The sequence below is a fragment of the Takifugu rubripes genome, unplaced genomic scaffold (assembly GCF_901000725.2).
Source record: "Takifugu rubripes unplaced genomic scaffold, fTakRub1.2, whole genome shotgun sequence".
Taxonomy (NCBI): Eukaryota; Metazoa; Chordata; class Actinopteri; order Tetraodontiformes; family Tetraodontidae; genus Takifugu; species Takifugu rubripes.
Genome location: NW_021821633.1, coordinates 913,468 through 933,793, shown reverse-complemented (window position 1 = coordinate 933,793; position 20,326 = coordinate 913,468). Strand labels below are relative to the sequence as shown.

The 20,326-nt window shown below is 50.2% G+C and overlaps 1 protein-coding gene across 1 annotated transcript in view; it reads left to right on the top strand.

Annotated features, from left to right (window-relative positions):
* Positions 1-7,419: 7,419 nt before the first annotated feature.
* The window catches only part of LOC105418326 (collagen alpha-1(XIII) chain-like), a 68,968-nt gene continuing 56,061 nt past the window's right edge, over positions 7,420-20,326 (top strand). The window contains exons 1-2 of the mRNA XM_029831983.1: positions 7,420-8,158; positions 14,765-14,834. Coding sequence (XP_029687843.1) covers positions 7,898-8,158; positions 14,765-14,834 — 331 coding nt within the window. The 5' untranslated portion in view covers positions 7,420-7,897. The remainder of the gene's footprint in view (positions 8,159-14,764; positions 14,835-20,326) is intronic.

The window sequence follows — 20,326 nt, the reverse complement described above, 5'->3', positions numbered from 1 at the left end:
GGTTAGGGTTAGGGTTAGGGTTAGGGGGTTAGAGTTAGGGTTAAGGTTAGGGTTAGGGTTAGGGTTAGAGGGTTAGGGTTAGGGTTAGGGTTAAGGTTAGGGTTAGCCATGTCATCGTGAACGTTTTACCACCTGAATTCCATAAAATCTGTTCTTTAGCTATTCAATATGGACTGATATTGGTTTGATCTCTGTCTTTTAATACGATGATCTTTATAATATTTCCTCCTCAGGACTTGGTGCTAAGATTGTTGGGGTCCAGGGTTCTGGGTCGTGTGTCTGGTGTTTCCTGCAGGGAGGAGGAGCCGATATTGGCAGCAGCTGCAGGTGTGCGCACCTGTCGGCAATCTCCATCAGGCCACCTGTTTAAGGAGGGAGCGCCTGACTGCCAGCGTTGGAGAGCTTTGGTGGTTTCCTCCTGCTCGTTGGAGGTCTCCACGCCGTCCTGCTGGACTAGAGAACGCGCAGGACTGGACCCCTGTGTTGGTGCTGCTCTGGAGCTCTTGGTGTGCCCTGGAAGGCTGGACGAGCTCCAGGTGGAGTGCTAGTTGAATTTGGGAGATAAAGACTAGTTTTTGGATTTTTTATCTGCTTTCAGGTCCTGTAAAAACCCAAACCTTAACAGAGTGAGACAAAACTAGTATTTAGGCTTGATATGGCTTTCAAATATTCACTTTATACACTATTAGAATATTTTGATTGCTGACATGGAATATATGATTCCCTGCATCAGAGGAGTCCATGTTTCCATGTGCTGCTGCCATGTCGGGGGGGGGCTCCAGAAATGTTCATCCTTACACATGTGACTTCTGCATCTCCCTGGGAAAATTCCCAAAGTTGCGAAGTCTTTTTAAGGGTTTCTTTTAAAAACATTATTTGAACCAGCATCCCATTTTTCAGCTCACGCTACGCTAGGCCCAAAATAGTCCAGCAGTTCTTGAAGGCTCAGACCCTTTTTGTGATCTTGGTTCCCTGTTTGTCAGTATGTTGTCTGGACATTGTGCAGTAGCCATACTAAAGAGTTAGCCACAGAGTTGCTGCTAATCCACTTTGCATGCATGTCTATCAAGCAGATTAGAGTTTAACATGATAATAGGGTATTAATACATGCTAACCAGCTTCTGGAGCTACAGTAGCTGGTGGGTTGGACCTCCCTGGTTCCTCTGGACTGTTTAACCTCAGCAGTTCCTCCTGACTGAAGACGTTTGGTTGGTGGAGGAGCCGTTGGCTTTGTATGAAGTATCCCTCTTAGCAACACTGATGTCACTTCCTGTTGCTGAGGAACAACATTCTTGTCCCTTGGTGATAGAAATCCCATCATTTACTGTCCAAATACGGGTCAATTCTTTCTTCTTTTAGCACTCACACATTGACTTGATCATTTTCCTGCCGTGGAAGCTGTTGCGTTGCTGTCGTATTGACTTTTTTAATATCCTCACTTTCTGCATGTGCAGTCACTCATGTTTCCAACACCAAAAGGGAGAAGAAGAAGTGAGGCTGTTTCTCACCTGTTGCCAGGGTTACTGAATCATGTTTTGGATTCCATCGTTAAGGCATTTTCAATCAGTTTTGGAGAATCCACCCCAGAATCCCCAATCTCTTCCTGGAGTTATTTTCAAAAACAACGACCACATTAGTTTTACTGTATATTTGATCTTTTAAAGGATGCACCTAGAAGAACGAACAAATGTGTCACTAGCTCCTCCTGGTAGCATGGAGCTAGGCCTCTGGGGACCTTGTAGGTCAAAAGAAGGGTTTTATTATAAAATTATTCTAAATTTAACGGGCAGCCAATGAAGAGACGCCAGTACGGGAGTCATGTGACCTCTGTGGTCAATACCTGTCAGAACTCTGGCTGCAGCATTTTGGATCAGCTGGAGGCTTCTTAAAGAGTTGTTTGGACACCCTGATAATAAAGAATCACAATAGTCCAGCCTGGAAGTAACAAATGCTGGACTAACTTTTCAGCATCATGGTGGGTCAGTAGCTTCCTGATCTTTGAGATGTTCCTCAGGTGGAAAAAGGCACTTCTAGAGACTAATTTAATGTGTGAGTTGAAGGAGAGGTTTTGGTCAAAAGTTACTCCTAGATTCCTCACAGAGAGACTAGATGTTAATGAGATACCATCTAGAGTGATCATGTGATCTAATCTATCCCTGAGAGGTTCAGGACCAAACACCATGACCTCAGTTTTTCCTGGGTTAAGGAGCAGGACATTTGAAGACATCCAGGACTTTATGTCTTTCAGACAGGTCTGGAGCTTCACTAACTTTGTCTCCTATTTAAATGAGCTTCTACATCCCTCTGAACCAACCAGAATGCTGCACTGGCAATGTCCAGGTTTAGTTCCCAGGGTTTCCAAAAGTAACAAGGGGAAACTACCAAGCCCCATTTCTCTGGAACCAGCTCCCAGTCTGGATCCGATAGCAGGGCCAGAGTCATTAGTTAAAACCTTCCTTTTTGATAGACTGATAATTAGGGGGGAACAGAACGGCTCTGTTCTGCTGCTACAGGCTCAGACTGCTGGTGCCCCCCCCCCCCTCTCTCTCTGCTTCCTCCACCCTCAGATGGACCTGTTACTGCCAAAGCCTTTGCTGATCAGGACAGAGGGGGTCCCACCTTCTGAGGCCTCTGAGGCAACAACGTTGGGGATTTGGGGGGGGGTTGGACCAGTGGGCCCACCTGCAGAGTGTTGGCAATCACCTGCGTATTGAGATTCACCTGTGAGCTCACCTGTTGCCAGCTGAGTTTCCCAGCGCTGTTGCGTGGGTCAGATTGTGTGTTCTTCCTGTTGGAGCTCGTCTGAGTCTCTGGGATCCGGTGATCTGGTCACATCTCAGATGACTCCTCCACACGTTGCCATGGTGATAGAACTGAAACACTGAATTGTGCTTCACAGAATTCTGAAAGTTTGGAGGAACTTAACGTAAATTTCCCAGACCCCCCCGGAGCGCCCCCCCCCACCACCACCACCACTAACTAGTCCCTTCTGCCAAGGCTTCATCCAACACTCCAACCAATGCAGCATCAGTCCAAAGCCTGGCTGGACCTTCACATCTCAGCCTCTTCTCTCTCCTGGAGAGTGATTCGAGCTCCACATGTGCCAACATTCAGTCCTGACCGTCAGATCCACCACGTGATGATGGGAGGCTCCCATTTGTTAGCTGTCATTAACTTCAGGAACCTCAGAGCTCTTCATGTCCCACAACTGAGGAGAAGAGGGTGTGGTGGGGGGGAAGGAAGAGGGAGGACCATGACACCAAAGGCATCTAATGAGCACTTCCATGGTGGAGCTTAGAGAAGGACCACATGTTTGCTGAGTCATGCCTTATGGCCACGCCACATTAATACAGAATTCTGGAAACAAATGATGTCATCATGTCACATGACCAACCTGCCAAGGCCTAAGAGCAACATGGAAGCTAGTTACCTGTATGATACCACAGCTTTGTGTTTCCGCTGGCCAGAAACACCAAAGTTCTTCTATTTACCAGAGGAAGGAGCCAAGCCTATTATTTTTAGTATCACCACCAAAACTGGTGAAAGTCTGCTGTTCCTCCTTCACCATTTCAGGCCAACTCTGCCGCCCCAACAGTTCAGGATTCAAAGGTAGAAAGACGCTGGACAGTGTGGACATGATGGACACATCTGGTGTCCAGTCATGTGGGCACCCTGAGAGGAAACTAGCCCACAAAGACCCAAACAGGGACCAGAAGAGTATCAAAGTTCCCTGGACAGAAATCTAAAGGCAGCGCTTGTTTTAGCTCCACCTCAGAGGCCCTAACCCTAACACTAACCCTCAAAGGCCCTAACCCTAACCCTAACCCTCTAACCCTAACCCTCTAACCCTAACCTCAGAGGCCCTAACCCTAACCCTAACCCTCTAACCCTGACCCTAACCCTAATCCTCTAACCCTAACCCTCTAAACCTAACCCTAACCCTAACCCTCTAACCCTGACCCTAACCCTCAAAGGCCCTAACCCTAACCCTAACCCTCAGAGGCCCTAACCCTAACCCTCTAACCCTAACCCTAACCCTCTAACCCTAACCCTAACCCTCAGAGGCCCTAACCCTAACCCTCAGAGGCCCTAACCCTAACCCTCAGAGGCCCTAACCCTAACCCTCTAACCCTAACCCTCAAAGGCCCTAACCCTAACCCTCTAACCCTAACCCTCTAACCCTAACCCTCTAACCCTAACCTCAGAGGCCCTAACCCTAACCCCCTAACCCTCTAACCCTAACCCTAACCCTAACCCTCAAGGCCCTAACCCTAACCCTCTAACCCTAACCCTCTAACCCTAACCTCAGAGGCCCTAACCCTAACCCTAACCCTCTAACCCTGACCCTAACCCTAATCCTCTAACCCTAACCCTCTAACCTAACGCTAACCCTAACCCTCTAACCCTGACCCTAACCCTCAAAGGCCCTAACCCTAACCCTAACCCTCAGAGGCCCTAACCCTAACCCTCTAACCCTAACCCTAACCCTCTAACCCTAACCCTAACCCTCAGAGGCCCTAACCCTAACCCTCAGAGGCCCTAACCCTAACCCTCTAACCCTAACCCTCAAAGGCCCTAACCCTAACCCTCTAACCCTAACCCTCTAACCCTAACCCTCTAACCCTAACCCTCTAACCCTAACCTCAGAGGCCCTAACCCCCTAACCCTAACCCTAACCCCTCTAACCCTAACCCTCAAAGGCCCTAACCCTAACCCTCTAACCCTAACCCTCTAACCCTAACCCTCAAACGCCCTAACCCTAACCCTCTAACCCTAACCCTAACCCTCAGAGGCCCTAACCCTAACCCTCTAACCCTAACCCTCTAACCCTAACCCTAATCCTCAGAGGCCCTAACCCTAAACCTCTGACCCTAACCTTAACCCTAACCCTAACCCTGACCCTCAGAGGCCCTAACCCTAACCCTCAGAGGCCCTAACCCTCAGAGGACCTAACCCTCAGAGGCCCTAACCCTAACCCTGAGGCCCTAACCCTAACCCTAACCCTCAGAGGCCCTAACCCTAACCCCAACCCTCAGAGGCCCTAACCCTAACCCCAACCCTCAGAGGCCCTAACCCTAACCCTCTAACCCTAACCCTAACCCCAACCCCAACCCTAACCCCTAACCCTAACCCTAACCCTGAGGCCCTAACCCTAACCCTCAGAGGCCCTAACCCTAACCCTCTAACCCTAACCCTAACCCCAACCTCAACCCCAATCCCAACCCTAACCCTAACCCCTAACCCCTAACCCTAACCCTCAGAGGCCCTAACCCTAACCCCCTAACCCTAACCCTCTAACCCTAACCCTAACCCCAACCCTAACCCTAACCCTCAAGGCCCTAACCCTAACCCTCTAACCCTAACCCTAACCCTCTAACCCTAACCCTAACCCTAACCCTCTAACCCTAACCCTAACCCTCTAACCCTAACCCTAACCCTAACCCTAACCCTAACCAAGACCATCATCACCTCACAGGTGAGGCTTTGGGTTGCATCTGGGCGTATCGGGCACGTTCGGGTTGGTTCACTCATCTTTACTAGCTGTTTATAGTCGCTGGTTACTGGCAGGAACACGCTGGCCTCAGCATGATTCTTTATCTTATTGGTATTTTGATGGAGTAGAATGTAGTGAATTTATTGAGTAAAAAAGCTAAGACATGGATAAAATATGGTAGCCTCCCCCCCCCCCCCCCCCCCCCCCCCCCCCCCCACACACACACACACACAATCGAGTCCCCTTCTGTTGAGTCACTACATTACAGACTTGCAGTCAATGTTCCAATTCACCAGCTCCACATTTCAACATATTATTTTGAATGTGTAAAACTTTAGATCCTTTTGAATCTGTAACTTTAATCATATTATACACAATTCATATACAGTAAACATGAGGCCATTTCAGCATATGGAGGAAGTTCAGCAGCCCGTGGAGCTGATGCATCCTGTGATGTGGCCGTCATCCAAGGAGACGTCTTAAAGTCCAAAAACACATGACAAGAAGAATTGCTATTAGCATAGCAACAGCCCTCTGCTGTGGTTTCTGGTTGGACAGAAAACTACCCAGGAGCTTTTTCCATGCATGACACCGACCGCTACCGAGGTCAACCGTGTCATTTAGTCGTGCATTAGGTCATATAGACGTGGAGTTTAGTAAAGCCAGTGCACGCATTACTTAAGGAACCGCCATGTTTTCTTCTCCTTGAGGAAACCACTTGGATGTATTGTGAGCTTTTTATATTCCAAACATGAGCTTTAGCCTAGCAAGCACACTGCACGTGTCAGGCAGCACGTCCTTTAAGCTCATTTAATTTTAAAAAATCTGCTTTCTTGAAGTAAACCAACCCCTTGATTCATCTTTGAATGGCCATTTTACATTGTTGAGCAGAGAAAATGTGGAATGTAAATAGCCTTTCCAGCCGACGGCACCGTGCTCCGCGGCGACGGCACCGTGCTCCGCGGCGACGGCACCAGGCTACGCGCGACGGCACCGTGCTCCGCGGCGACGGCACCAGGCTACGCGGCGACGGCACCGTGCTACGCGGCGACGGCACCAGGCTACGCGGCGACGGCAACAGGCTACGCGGCGACGGCACCGTGATACGCGGCGACGGCACCGTGCTACGCGCGACGGCACCGTGCTACGCGGCGACGGCACCGTGCTACGCGGCGACGGCACCAGGCTACGCGGCGACGGCACCCAGGCTACGCGGCGACGGCACCGTGCTACGCGGCGACGGCACCGTGCTACGCGGCGACGGCACCAGGCTACGCGGCGACGGCAACAGGCTACGCGGCGACGGCACCGTGATACGCGGCGACGGCACCGTGCTACGCGCGACGGCACCGTGCTACGCGGCGACGGCACCGTGCTACGCGGCGACGGCACCGTGCTACGCGGCGACGGCACCAGGCTACGCGGCGACGGCACCAGGCTACGCGGCGACGGCACCGTGCTACGCGGCGACGGCACCAGGCTACGCGGCGACGGCACCGTGCAACGCAACATCATGCTAACATTCAATGGAGGTTTCTTTGTTTCTGACTGCTCGCGGTGTGCAACACTTGCTAACTACCATCTCCAAAAGCAGTTAAAGATTTAGTGGTCAACATTTCAATGTCAACTGAAAACATCGTGCACAGTGTAGGGACAATTTTCATTTTCTACCCCCCCTTCCCCCAACACACACACACACACACCCACACACACACACACACACACACACACCCACACACCCACACACACACACACACACACACCACCCAAAAGCCCCATTATGCTGGTAAAAGGGCCGGTCTCTGGGGACAACATGGAAGCCGTCAGCTCAAAGACCTTTAGGGGGCCACGATGCTACACCGGTCCTCCCGATGGACCTGGTTCGGCCCCGCTCCTCCAGAAGATCAATGAGTGCTGCTCCTCCTGTGAGAGCTGTCAGCAGGACGCCGGTGCGTCAGCTGTGGGACTGACTGAGCGCCCTAAAAATACCCGCATCAAAGGCTGCAGCAGCCAATCCCGCCCCCAGCCGAGGCCAGAACCCTGGAGAGGAGGAGCAGCAGTGAGGAAAGAGGCAGACGGAGCCGGGCTCGGGTTTCAGGGACGTGCGCTGGCGGCTGACCTGCCGCACATCGTGGGGATCGTTCAGAGAAGAAGTGGTGAATGGAAGAACCGGAGCGGAACTCAGAGGAAAGAGACTCCATCCCTGGGAACCAACGGCGGGACTGAGGGGCTGCTGGAGAACCTCTCCAGGCCGAACTTTCTGAGAGTTGCTGAGGAGATCAAGAACTTTAGGAACTTTAGGAAGCGCTCTCTCATTGACTCCAGAGATTCCCCACTCGCTGCTCTCACCTGATGGTTACGAGGATCTAACTGTGCCTACAGGAAATAAAAGCTGCGTTTCAAATGGAAGAGAACCAGAAGTGGGGAGCCACCAAGATGGGTGAGGAGAAGGTCGGCGCGCCGCCGCGCACCAGCTGGAGAGATGTGCGCGGCGCCGCGCTCTGGGTCGCAGCATCGCTGCTGTTCTCGGGACTTTTCGTGTGGATTTCTGAGCTGCAGTCGAGGATCGGTGATCTGGAGCGGCAGCAGATCACCGCCGGCACGCGCTCTGCCGAGCAGGTGGAGCCCCTTATTCTGGGCCGGCTCGACCACATTCTGGAGGAGGTAAGCCAGCGGCCGACCTTCAGCTAATGGTGCTGATAAAAATAACAGCTTTGAGAGTTGGTGTCTGAATAATCAGCTTCTAATGAGCTTTAAGGGCTCATTACATTATTAATAAGCGTCTAATAAGCTTTAAGGGCTCATTATATTGATAATAAGCTTCTAATGAGCTTTAAGTGCTCATTACATTATTAATAAGCTTCTAATAATCTTTAAGGGCTCATTATATTGATAATAAGCTTCTAATGAGCTTTAAGTGCTCATTACATTATTAATAAGCTTCTAATAATCTTTAAGGGCTCATATTATTAATAAGCGTCTAATGAGCTTTACAGGCTCATTATATTGATAATAAGCTTCTAATGAGCTTTAAGGGCTCATTACATTATTAATAATCTTTAAGGGCTCATATTATTAATAAGTGTCTAATAATCTTTAAGGGCTCATTATATTATTAATAAGTGTCTAATAAGCTTTAAGGGCTCATTATATTATTAATAAGCATCTAATAAGCTTTAAGGGCTCATTATATTATTAATAAGCTTCTAATAAGCTTTAATGGCTCATTACATTATTAATAAGCGTCTAATAAGCTTTAATGGCTCATTACATTATTAATAAGCTTCTAATAAGCTTTAATGGCTCATTACATTATTAATAAGCGTCTAATAATCTTTAAGGGCTCATTATATTATTAATAATCTTTAAGGGCTCATTATATTAACTTTTAACAGCGTTCATCTGGGTTTATCCTCGTTTTATGGGAAAAGGAGACGTTCAAACGAATAAACAATGCAAAAAGCATTTATTGGAAGGTTTCTGGATGAGCGTGCACATGTGATGTACGTGCACTAAGCCCAGCGCGCGTGCACGCTCCTGGATTCAACGTGCGTGGCTCTACAGGTACCCACTTACAGGTCTTTCCAGGCCGGGTTAGGAGCACACATGGGGCCTTTTTACTTGCCCTTTCCTCCGGTCCCTTGACCCTTCCCTTTATTACCCCCCGCCCCCCCCCCCCCCCGGCTGTAAACTGGGGGCCCTCACTGGCCTTTACAATCTCCATTTGTTCGCTGAAATTGGAGTTTACCAGGGATTAGAGGAGCCGTTCAGGGATGTTCCGGATGCAGTGGGAAGGTCCTCTGACGCCTCCGCATCAAACCCAGATGACCAGGATGATTATAGTTATTAATAATTCATTACACTGTGTGTCCCTTCATTAGTTTTTGATTGCTCTATAGCGGTGTGTTTAATTACATAGGAAAAATGTCTATTTTAGGTTTGATGGCCCACTGATGAGGTTTCAATGCTGTTTTGTTGATGAGTAATTTCTTCTTTTTTTGAGGTTCACAGCTTCTGGTTAAACCAGCGTTTGTGCCTCAGCTTTATCATCTAAATGAAACAATACTGATCAATTTTGAAGCAATGTAAATATGTTCACACACCACAAAGAAACAGGGAGGAGGCTAATGCACTAACGAGCCATCAAATGTGACCAAAGTGAGTCTCATTCTGGAGCACATTCACTGGACCTGCAGCCCTCTGGCTCCATGTTCAGAGGGTTAGGGTTAGCAAAGCAGCAAGGCAGCAAGGCAGCAAAGTAGCGAGGCAGCAAAGCAGCGAGGCAGCAAAGCAGCAAGGCAGCAAGGCAGCAAAGTAGCGAGGCAGCAAAGCAGCGAGGCAGCAAAGCAGCGAGGCAGCAAAGTAGCGAGGCAGCGAAGCAGCGAATCAGCGAGGCAGCAAAGCAGCGAGGCAGCAAAGCAGCGAGGCAGCAAAGCAGCGAGGCAGCAAAGTAGCGAGGCAGCAAAGCAGCGAGGCAGCAAGGCAGCAAAGTAGCGAGGCAGCAAAGCAGCGAGGCAGCAAAGTAGCGAGGCAGCAAAGCAGCGAATCAGCGAGGCAGCAAAGCAGCGAGGCAGCAAAGTAGCGAGGCAGCAAAGCAGCGAATCAGCGAGGCAGCAAAGCAGCGAGGCAGCAAAGTAGCAAAGCAGCGAGGCAGCGAGGCAGCAAAGCAGCAAATCAGCGAGGCAGCAAAGCAGCGAGGCAGCAAAGCAGCGAGGCAGCAAAGCAGCGAGGCAGCGAGGCAGCAAAGCAGCGAATCAGCGAGGCAGCAAAGCAGCGAGGCAGCAAAGTAGCAAGGCAGCGAGGCAGCAAAGCAGCGAGGCAGCAAAGTAGCAAAGCAGCGAGGCAGCAAAGCAGCGAGGCAGCAAGGCAGCGAATCAGCGAGGCAGCAAAGCAGCGAGGCAGCAAAGCAGCGAGGCAGCAAAGCAGCGAGGCAGCAAAGCAGCGAGGCAGCAAAGCAGCGAGGCAGCAAAGTAGCGAGGCAGCGAAGCAGCGAATCAGCGAGGCAGCAAAGCAGCGAGGCAGCAAAGTAGCGAGGCAGCGAAGCAGCGAATCAGCGAGGCAGCAAAGCAGCGAGGCAGCAAAGCAGCGAGGCAGCAAAGTAGCGAGGCAGCAAAGCAGCGAGGCAGCAAGGCAGCAAAGTAGCGAGGCAGCAAAGCAGCGAGGCAGCAAAGCAGCAAAGCAGCGAGGCAGCAAAGTAGCGAGGCAGCAAAGCAGCGAATCAGCGAGGCAGCAAAGCAGCGAGGCAGCAAAGTAGCGAGGCAGCAAAGCAGCGAATCAGCGAGGCAGCAAAGCAGCGAGGCAGCAAAGTAGCAAAGCAGCGAGGCAGCAAAGCAGCAAATCAGCGAGGCAGCAAAGCAGCGAGGCAGCAAGGCAGCGAGGCAGCAAAGCAGCGAATCAGCGAGGCAGCAAAGCAGCGAGGCAGCAAAGTAGCAAAGCAGCGAGGCAGCAAAGCAGCAAAGCAGCAAAGCAGCGAATCAGCGAGGCAGCAAAGCAGCGAGGCAGCAAAGCAGCGAGGCAGCAAAGTAGCAAGGCAGCGAGGCAGCAAAGCAGCGAGGCAGCAAAGCAGCGAGGCAGCAAAGTAGCAAAGCAGCGAGGCAGCAAAGCAGCGAGGCAGCAAAGCAGTGAATCAGCGAGGCAGCAAAGCAGCGAGGCAGCAAAGTAGCAAAGCAGCGAGGCAGCAAAGCAGCAAAGCAGCGAATCAGCGAGGCAGCAAAGCAGCGAGGCAGCAAAGTAGCAAAGCAGCGAGGCAGCAAAGCAGCAAAGCAGCGAATCAGCGAGGCAGCAAAGCAGCGAGGCAGCAAAGTAGCAAAGCAGCGAGGCAGCAAAGCAGCAAAGCAGCGAATCAGCGAGGCAGCAAAGCAGCGAGGCGGCAAAGCAGCTCGCCCCTTTGTTTAAGTCTGTATTTATAAATAGTCATTATTAATGGAACATGAGCACAGGAGAGAGAGAGAGAGAGAGAGAGGGTGAGGGGGAGAGAGGGAGGGTGAGAGGGAGAGAGAGGGTGAGAGAGAGGGTGAGAGGGAGAGAGAGGGTGAGAGAGAGGGTGAGAGGGAGGGTGAGAGGGAGAGAGAGGGTGAGAGAGAAGGTGAGAGGGAGAGAGGGGGTGAGAGAGGGTTAGAGGGAGTGTGTGAGAGAGGGTGAGAGGGAACCTTCACTGGCGGCTGGATTTGGACCCGTTAGCTGCAGAAAATCTGCAGAAATATTTTTATCAGCATTGTCCTCAGCCAGTTTTTGCTCCTGCTCTTGACCTGTGACACTAACGAAACATGCTAATGCTCTTGCTAATACCGATCCGATCCGATACCCAGTTGTGGTGCTGACAGACCCTTCAGCGGTGCCCCGGTGGAACATCACCACCTTCCAGAAGAGTAGGCAGGGCAAAACCAACCATGAACAACCTCCACGGGCATCAAGATGTCTGCTTGTTGGTGTTCAAAGCGCTTTGTTACCTTCTTTTTTTGGAAGCAAGCTTTGCAAATTTCCTGCTGGCACAGCTCAACAGGCCTCCGCTAGCTCCAAACGTCCGCTAGCTCCAAACGTCCGCTAGCTCCAAACGTCCACACTTTTGATACGATTAAAAAGGCTGAACAAAAGAGACTTTGGATCAGGACAACACTAATTTGTGTACACTAGTTTTTCCAAGCAGAACACAGCCTTGGCATTGACCAGAGTCCTGTCCTACGCCCGAGGTACACCTGAGGTACACCGGAGGTACGCCGGAGGTACGCCGGAGGTACACCTGAGGTACACCTGAGGTACACCTGAGGTACGCCGGAGGTACGCCGGAGGTACGCCGGAGGTACACCGGAGGTACGCCTGAGGTACGCCTGAGGGTACACCGGAGGTACACCTGAGGTACACCTGAGGTACGCCAGAGGTACACCTGAGGTACGCCGGAGGGTACGCCGGAGGGTACGCCAGAGGTACACCTGAGGGTACGCCGGAGGGTACGCCAGAGGTACACCTGAGGGTACGCCAGAGGTACACCTGAGGTACGCCAGAGGTACACCTGAGGTACACCTGAGGTACACCTGAGGGTACGCCGGAGGGTACGCCAGAGGGTCGGGGTTAACCCAACATTGGGGTGTTTAATCTGGGTAACCCAACATTGAAGTCATCACGCCTTCATTCCAACTAACACGAGCGCTCCCAGAGGTGATGCTGGGGCATGATGGGAGCTGGAGGCTCCGCCCCTCTCTCCCTCTCTGCTTCCTGTGGAGCGTCGGCCAATATGTGAAGTCACAGTATAGAATTTACCGTATAGCCCAAATACATAAGTGTGTCTGTGTGGGTGTGTGTGTGTGCGCGCATCTGCCAATCACTGACTGCTCTGATAAAGTGCAAAGGTTGCTGAGTCACTCTACTGTTTTGTCTCTCACACACACACACACACACACACACATACACACACACGCGCACGCACACACACACCCTGATGATACCATGATGGTAAACAGACGTGCACAGTTGTAGACAAACACAAGTTAGAGACTTTTGTTGCTTTATTTTCCCTTTAATAATAATTAATAATATGATAATTAAATAGAAACATGCTGCATTTTCTGGGTTAGATGAAGTCATCTGGACATGCAGCCCACTGGGACCAGCTCTGGCTCCTGAGGTGCTGTTTTGGACATGGATCTCAGGGACAGGGCTGAGCTGGGGGGGGGGGCATCCTATAAATACTGGGACGTTGGCCGTCTGGAGGACAGATAGGCTGTTTATCATGGTGGAGGTACCAGTCTTTGATCTCCCAACACCACAGAACCAGCTGCCCCATGGGTCCGAATGATAGCAGAGATCCTCCAGAGATAAGGAGCTTCTGGACAAGCACGGCAGCACCACCCAGTTTCTCCTGTGAGCTTAAAGTTGAAGACATTATTGATCCCTAGCTTCATGCAAATGAGCTGACTGCCACGTTTTAGGCCCTAACCCTGACCCTAACCCTGACCCTGACCCTAACCCTAACCCTGACCCTAACCCTAACCCTGACCCTAACCCCTAACCCTAACCCTAACCCTAACCCTAACCCTGACCCTAACCCCCTAACCGTTTTAGGCATCGTCTCCTCACACTTTGAGATTGTCTGGGAGACGCAAACCTTCAACAGTTCTGGCTCTTGTGGTTCAGTCTACTGAAGGTCTGTGTGCACCTTTCACGCCTACTACTGAAGCGTGAAACTGCACTTCCTGTTGATTCCTTTTGAACGATGCGAGAACCTAAAAGTATGAACTTGTTTCCTGGCTGCGCTACTTTCATTCAAGTCGTAAAAGAGCCCTGAAACTCCAGCACGGCGGCAGCTTCACCACTTTGGAACGACACCAAATTGGCTTCGTGGATGTCGTAATCAGACACCAGCAGAGACACCGGATGGTCTTTGGTTCCACTCTTTTGCACCAGTTACCAGTTGATCCATGATTTAAAACGCCAGATCGGCAGTATTTTCTTTTAGCCATCCATGTTTGATCGCCGCTTGTCCTCCAGGCTAATTTGCTAACGTAAAAGGCTCACATCCCTGCAGCACCTGTTGGAGGCCTCCAAACATCCGACCCACATTCCTCTGGAACCACAACCAGTGGGACCAAATGCTATGCTAGGCTGTGCTAGGCTGTGGAGAATGTGCTCGTGTGTGAGTGTGTTTATTCTGCTGATCTAATTAGGTCACAACACTGTCCAGTCGCAATCACAAAACTTTGTTGTAATATTGAGTCCGTTTAGGGTGCTTTGCTGTCCAACCTGCCTTTGTGCTAAGCTAAAGCTAAAGGGTCAGTTCACCGTTCCTCCTTCTCATGTGGTGACCACAGCTTCACGAAATCTGAGCACGCTTTGAAGTTCAGCACGTTTGTGTTTCACCTTTTACTTGTTTTGTGCTGGAAAGAGAATTGATCAACTCAATATGTGCAGACGTGTTGCTTTTACTCAAACTTCCACATATGAGGTTTCTGAAATCAAACATGCTGTTCAGGGATTCCTCCCGAGTCATTACACCACCTGCCTCTGGCTAAATGTCTGGAGCTCAGCCAGATACTCATTTATCTGCCATTAAAACCACTAATGTGTGGAGCCTGTTGATTACTATCGGTGGTTAAGGTTCATGTCCTGTTTAGGTGTGACGACCTCGGTCATGTCGGTCGTGGACTTTTATTCTTCAACGGTTGGTTTGGGTGCAACATTGTGTGTTTCTGCAGCCTGTTGGCTCATTAGCGGTAGCTGTGTCTCTGTTTCTTTCTGATCCATTCACGTGAGTGTTTTCTGCCGTCTGTCCTGCAGAAGCTCGCGGCGCACCTATCGAAACGGAGGGAGGCGAGAGAAGCTCCACACGGCTGCCTGTGTCCTCCAGGTGAGTCAGTGCACCACACATGGCTACTGACGCTAGCATCTGCCAGAAACATAATGTTGGTCGCTGTCAGGTTTAACACCAGATATTTCTGCTGCATTTCCACTGGTGCATCGGCTCCACGCTGCTCTGCTCCTCCTGCCTTTGGGACTCGGGCTTGCTGCCGTTTTTAGGGGGCGTTTCAGCTGCAAAAGTAGTACCCTGCCTCGTACAAACACTACAAATACACGCTGACAACATGAATTTATGCTTTTCTGAATAATGAAGCCATTGCAAAATACAGGTGGATGATGGAGTTATTTAGCATTGGTGGCTAACTAGCTAGTTTATCATCTACAAACAGGAAACAATGTTATCTTGTAAATATGCTAATTTGTTCAAAGTCAGCTCATCATTTAAGTCCATTGGTTCCTGTGAGCAGCCAACAGAGACCTCCAGGTAGACCTTGTTACCGGTCTTCCCTGGTCTGCCACACGGCTCTTGTTGGACCATTAATGTCCACTGACTGCTATCGCCTTATTGTAGCCTTTGTTTATTTTGTGAAATCAAGAAATACACCGTCATTGTTGCAAGGTCTTAAAAATGGTGGGATTCATTGATCCCATCAGAGCATCACAGTGTCAGTCTGTCCCTAACTGCTTTTATTGGAACCCTGAAGGAGACATCAGGTACTAGGAACTTTTTCTTTGTGAATATGCAGAAAATGTCAAGAGTACAGGAGAGTGGAGCCAATACTGTCGGCGGGTTGGAGGAATTTCATACGTAGGGGCAAGAAAATGTGCTTTACCTAAGAACAGCAATTGTAGTATTTAAGAGAGACTTCTGAGTACCGATAGCATCGAGGGGCAAAGAACACAAAGTAATGATTGACTTTAAAACACAATTAATACAAAAGAAACTCTGAAAACGTGTGAAAGTGTTCAGCCATTAACACACGAGGAGAAAAATGTCTTTAAAGACCAACACCAAAATGACTCTGTTTTGCTTGAAACGTGTGTTTGGGTGTGAAGTTGTGTTGCTGATTGGTTCTGGATCTCCTCATTTAGATATTTTAGTCCATTCCCATTCCCATTTGGTGTATTTTGTTGTAGAAATGACTGCAAACCTGACGATCACGGTAGAAATCTTAGCTGAGATGGAGGCTGGTGACAAGTTGGAGGCAGCTTTTGTCATGAACCACCACTGTTGGCCTCCTCCGTCCGGTCAAAACTGACACTTGTCCTCTCTGAAGTCCATGACGAGGCACTGCCCCCCAGCACTGTCCCCCAGCAGTGCCCCCCAGCACTGTCCCCCAGCACTGTCCCCCAGCACTGTCCCCTAGCACTGCCCCCCAGCCGTGCCCAGCTGGCGTCTGCCAGTCAGAACCAAGTGCACACCATGTTCCATGTCTGCCATGCTTCTGATTATTCACAGGAGCAGGTGAGCCAGAGGGCAGAACTTTGACACCTCGTTAGAGACTCTGCAGACTGGAGCCTGGCTGATTGATCCCTGATAGATGGAAGCAAAAACCTCAATGCTAAAACTAACATCACCCTACAAAGAGCACATTTTCTGTCTACATGAAGAACCTCGGGTCCGTAGGTAGTTTATTATGTGACTCTTGGCATGGACTCTAACGTGACGCGTGTTCTTGTGTGTCTGTCACGTGAAGGACGCACTATTATTGTGAACTCGACATGTTTCTGAGGAGCCGGTGAAAAATGAGGAAGATGCTAAAAGTGGAGCGGCAGAATGTGAGAAGCTGAAGGCGTGAAAGGTGTCACACCACCATGAAAGAGAGCAAAGCCTTCAAGATACCGATGGGGCCGAATGCTCCATGGGCCTCATGTCAGTGTTGACCTTTGGGCAGGATGGGCCTCCAGGTGGACAAGTGTCCCTCGGTCTACAGCCACGCTGGGCAATAATGCAGCTGGCATTTGGTTCCTGGTTGAATTTCTCTGCCACCCCTCATTAAAGCCATTAGACAAAGTGCAGTATGATAAGGAACTGTGGGGGCAGTTTTGGCTTTAAGACCAATGGTTGGATCAGCAATTCTGGTCCCTCCCCTTCAGCTGGAAACTCCACCCCTGGGCTCTGATTGGTTGGAGCTCTCTGATGGTTTGTGGAGCAGACCAGTTCACACCAGTTCTGCAGGACTGGGAGCTTCTAGGCCAGTAGGGCCACGGTGTTGGAGCTCTGCCTCCATCAGACCAGATATTTGTGAGAGAGCAATTATATTCTTGCAATAAAGTTGGGAAAAAAGGGTCTTTTTCTTCGACTCTTTCAAGCACTTATAGATATTTGTGCTATAAATAAAACGTGTTCAGGTCTAAATAAAGTCTGACAGCTTTGATTATTAATGCTCAGAGGAAGTGCAGCTCCTCACCATAGAATGTGAGATCATTGTGCCGCTACCTGAGAGCTAGCATTGTTGGCTAAGAATAAAGGATACAGTTTGTATACATTAAGAGTGATTTATGATGTGAACATAAATGAGCAAGACTTTATCGGCATCATCTCAGGTCACCCTCAAGTGTTTGGGTTTTCATTTAGAACCTTGTCTGCACCCAGATGAGTCTGTCCAAGGTTAAATCTTCCTAAATTAATAAAGAGCTAATATAATATCAGCTAATAGTATCAAAGATATGAGTGTTGAACTAAGCATAAGGTTCGACTTCCTGTGTAAACGTGCCAAACTTTGAATGATGCATTAATCCTGAGATGAAGGCTCTAAACAAAAGAGACAGGGTGACCTTTAGAGGAGTACGCGTCCACTTAAAGAGCGGCGTGTTGAACAGGAACAGGAAGTGACAGTTTACCTGGAAACAATCCCAGTGGAAGCTGTGGGGCAGTAGGGAGGCGTGTGAGACCACCAGTCCCCCACCTCCCCCACCACCAGTCCCCCACCTCCCCCACCAGTCCCCAACCAGTCCCCACCTCCCCCACCAGTCCCCAACCTCCCCCACCACCAGTCCCCCACCTCCCCCACCAGTCCCCAACCAGTCCCCACCTCCCCCACCAGTCCCCAACCTCCCCCACCACCAGTCCCCCACCAGTCCCCAACCAGTCCCCACCTCCCCCACCAGTCCCCCACCAGTCCCCAACCTCCCCCACCACCAGTCCCCCACCTCCCCCACCAGTCCCCAACCAGTCCCCACCTCCCCCACCAGTCCCCCCCTCCCCCACCAGTCCCCAACCTCCCCCACCACCAGTCCCCCACCAGTCCCCACCTCCCCCACCAGTCCCCCACCAGTCCCCAACCTCCCCCACCACCAGTCCCCCACCTCCCCCACCAGTCCCCAACCAGTCCCCACCTCCCCCACCAGTCCCCCCCTCCCCCACCAGTCCCCCACCTCCCCCACCAGTCCCCAACCAGTCCCCCACCTCCCCTACCTCCCCACCAGTCCCCCACCTCCCCCACCAGTCCCCCCCCCCTCCCCTACCTCCCCCACCAGTCCCCCACCTCCCCCACCAGTCCCCCACTAGTCCCCCACCTCCCCCCGTGGCTTGGCCGTCTAGAATGGCTGGCATAATTCACATCCTCTACCATTTTAGACGCACACACACACACACATACACACACACACACACACGCACACACACACGCGCGCACGCACACACACACACACGCACACACACACATGATTACTTGATAACACGACCAGTTTTTGTTTATTAAAATGGTGATATTATTTGCTCATATTGCATTAGTTATTTCTTAAATGGATGGACAAACGTCATAAATTTGGCCTTTAATGCAGCCTCCCTGTTTCTGCTATCGATGACGTTCTCCTCACCAGCTTGTTCATTCTTTTAACCAATTATAGAGGTGTTTGATTCCCGTTTGGATTCCAGAAGATATGTTGTATGAGGCTTTGTTAGGTCCTCCAATTACAATTTGGTACTAGGTAAAGGGCCAACCAAAGTGCAGTTTACTGATGGTTAGCATCGGCTAGCACCTGGGTTGGGGCCTCTATGTACGTGTTTTGTAGATCTGGAACTGTGATGTGCCCGTCTGTGGAGGCCTCTGTAGAAATCTGGGGTAGATGGGAGGAGGAATTGCTGAAGCTGATGGGCAGAGTGTTGCATCTCTTCTTTAATTGATGAGGTTGTCTCATCAGTCGCTGACCTCCTGCGCTAACTGGGACAGGTTGTAGCTGAGAGTGAGGCGGTTGGGGTGAATATTTGCTTCTCTAAATGAGACCATGGTCCTTGCCCATAAAGACTGGATTAGTCTCCATCTACCCAGTCCTCTATGCTCCAATCCTCACCCGTGCTCAGTAGCTTTGGGTTTTGACTAAAAGGACAAGATCACACATACAAACGGGGTTTCTCCAGAGGGTAGCTAGGCTCATCCTTAGAGGTTTGGAGCGTCCCACAGGTAGAGGTGCTCCTCCAGATTTGTTTGTCTTTGCCTGGATTCCCACAAGCCAAGACGAGGTTGTAGAGGTAGCAGGGCAGAGGAGCATCTGGGCCTCACCATGGAGGCTGCTGCTCTGGGTCCCTGACCTGGTTAGCATGACAGCATGACAGCAACAAATCCTGCCAGGGGTGACAGAAAATAGGACAGAAAAAACAGTTGGACATTTTTTGGACAATTCCTTACACAGTATTGTGAACCTCCCTGCTAGTTATGTCAGATATGAATGGCGCACGGTCACAAGAGGACAGTTTGTGACTTCTTTATTGCTCAAATGTGCAAACATTTAGCTGAATGCTAGAAGAGCAACAAGATGGCGGTCACATCTCTGATGTTGTTGTTGAGCTGGCCGACAGACCACTGAGATCAAAGAAAACTTCTTCTACTGTGTTTCATAATATTAATAGATATATTATAAATAATCAGAATGCACATTATTATCTTTGATTTTTAAAAGATAATTATACACATATAAATATTGTAATTTCCTCAGTTGAGCAGCTTCTGCTAATACATTAGCATAATGTCGTAGTTATGAATGTCGTAGTTAAGGTCTGTCACAAAGGTTTGAAGCCAGAAAACATTTCACCCTTTTTCCTGCGATGACAGAAATGACCCATATTTTCTGGACTAAATATTATAATTAAATATATTAGAATTCCGTTCCCATGTAGAAGGGTTAGAATGAGAAGTTTTTGTTTGACTGTTAAAGCTCATTTTTCTAACACATAATAATAAATACGGAGTATCATGCAGATCTATATCATCTCTATTCTTCAGATATACTGAGAACCAAAATAGACCCCCCCCCCCCCCCCACCCACTGTAAACAAGAGGCTTCCTCTAATCTGTGCAGCTGACGGGTGGGGGGGGGGAGGGTCCCCGGGTTGTGGAGCCGTTTATTTAAGTCCCCCAAGTTCACCTTGACATCTGTGCTGACAGGAAGAGAGCGAGCAGATCCCCTTTCTGAGGTGGGGAGGAGCTCAGGGGGCAGCTGCCAGGGTGGAACCATACTGGGGGGGCAGCTGGGGGCAGGAAGGGTTAAAGATGAGAGAGGACAGAAGAGGACTAATAGTAATGGGGGGGGGGGGGGGTT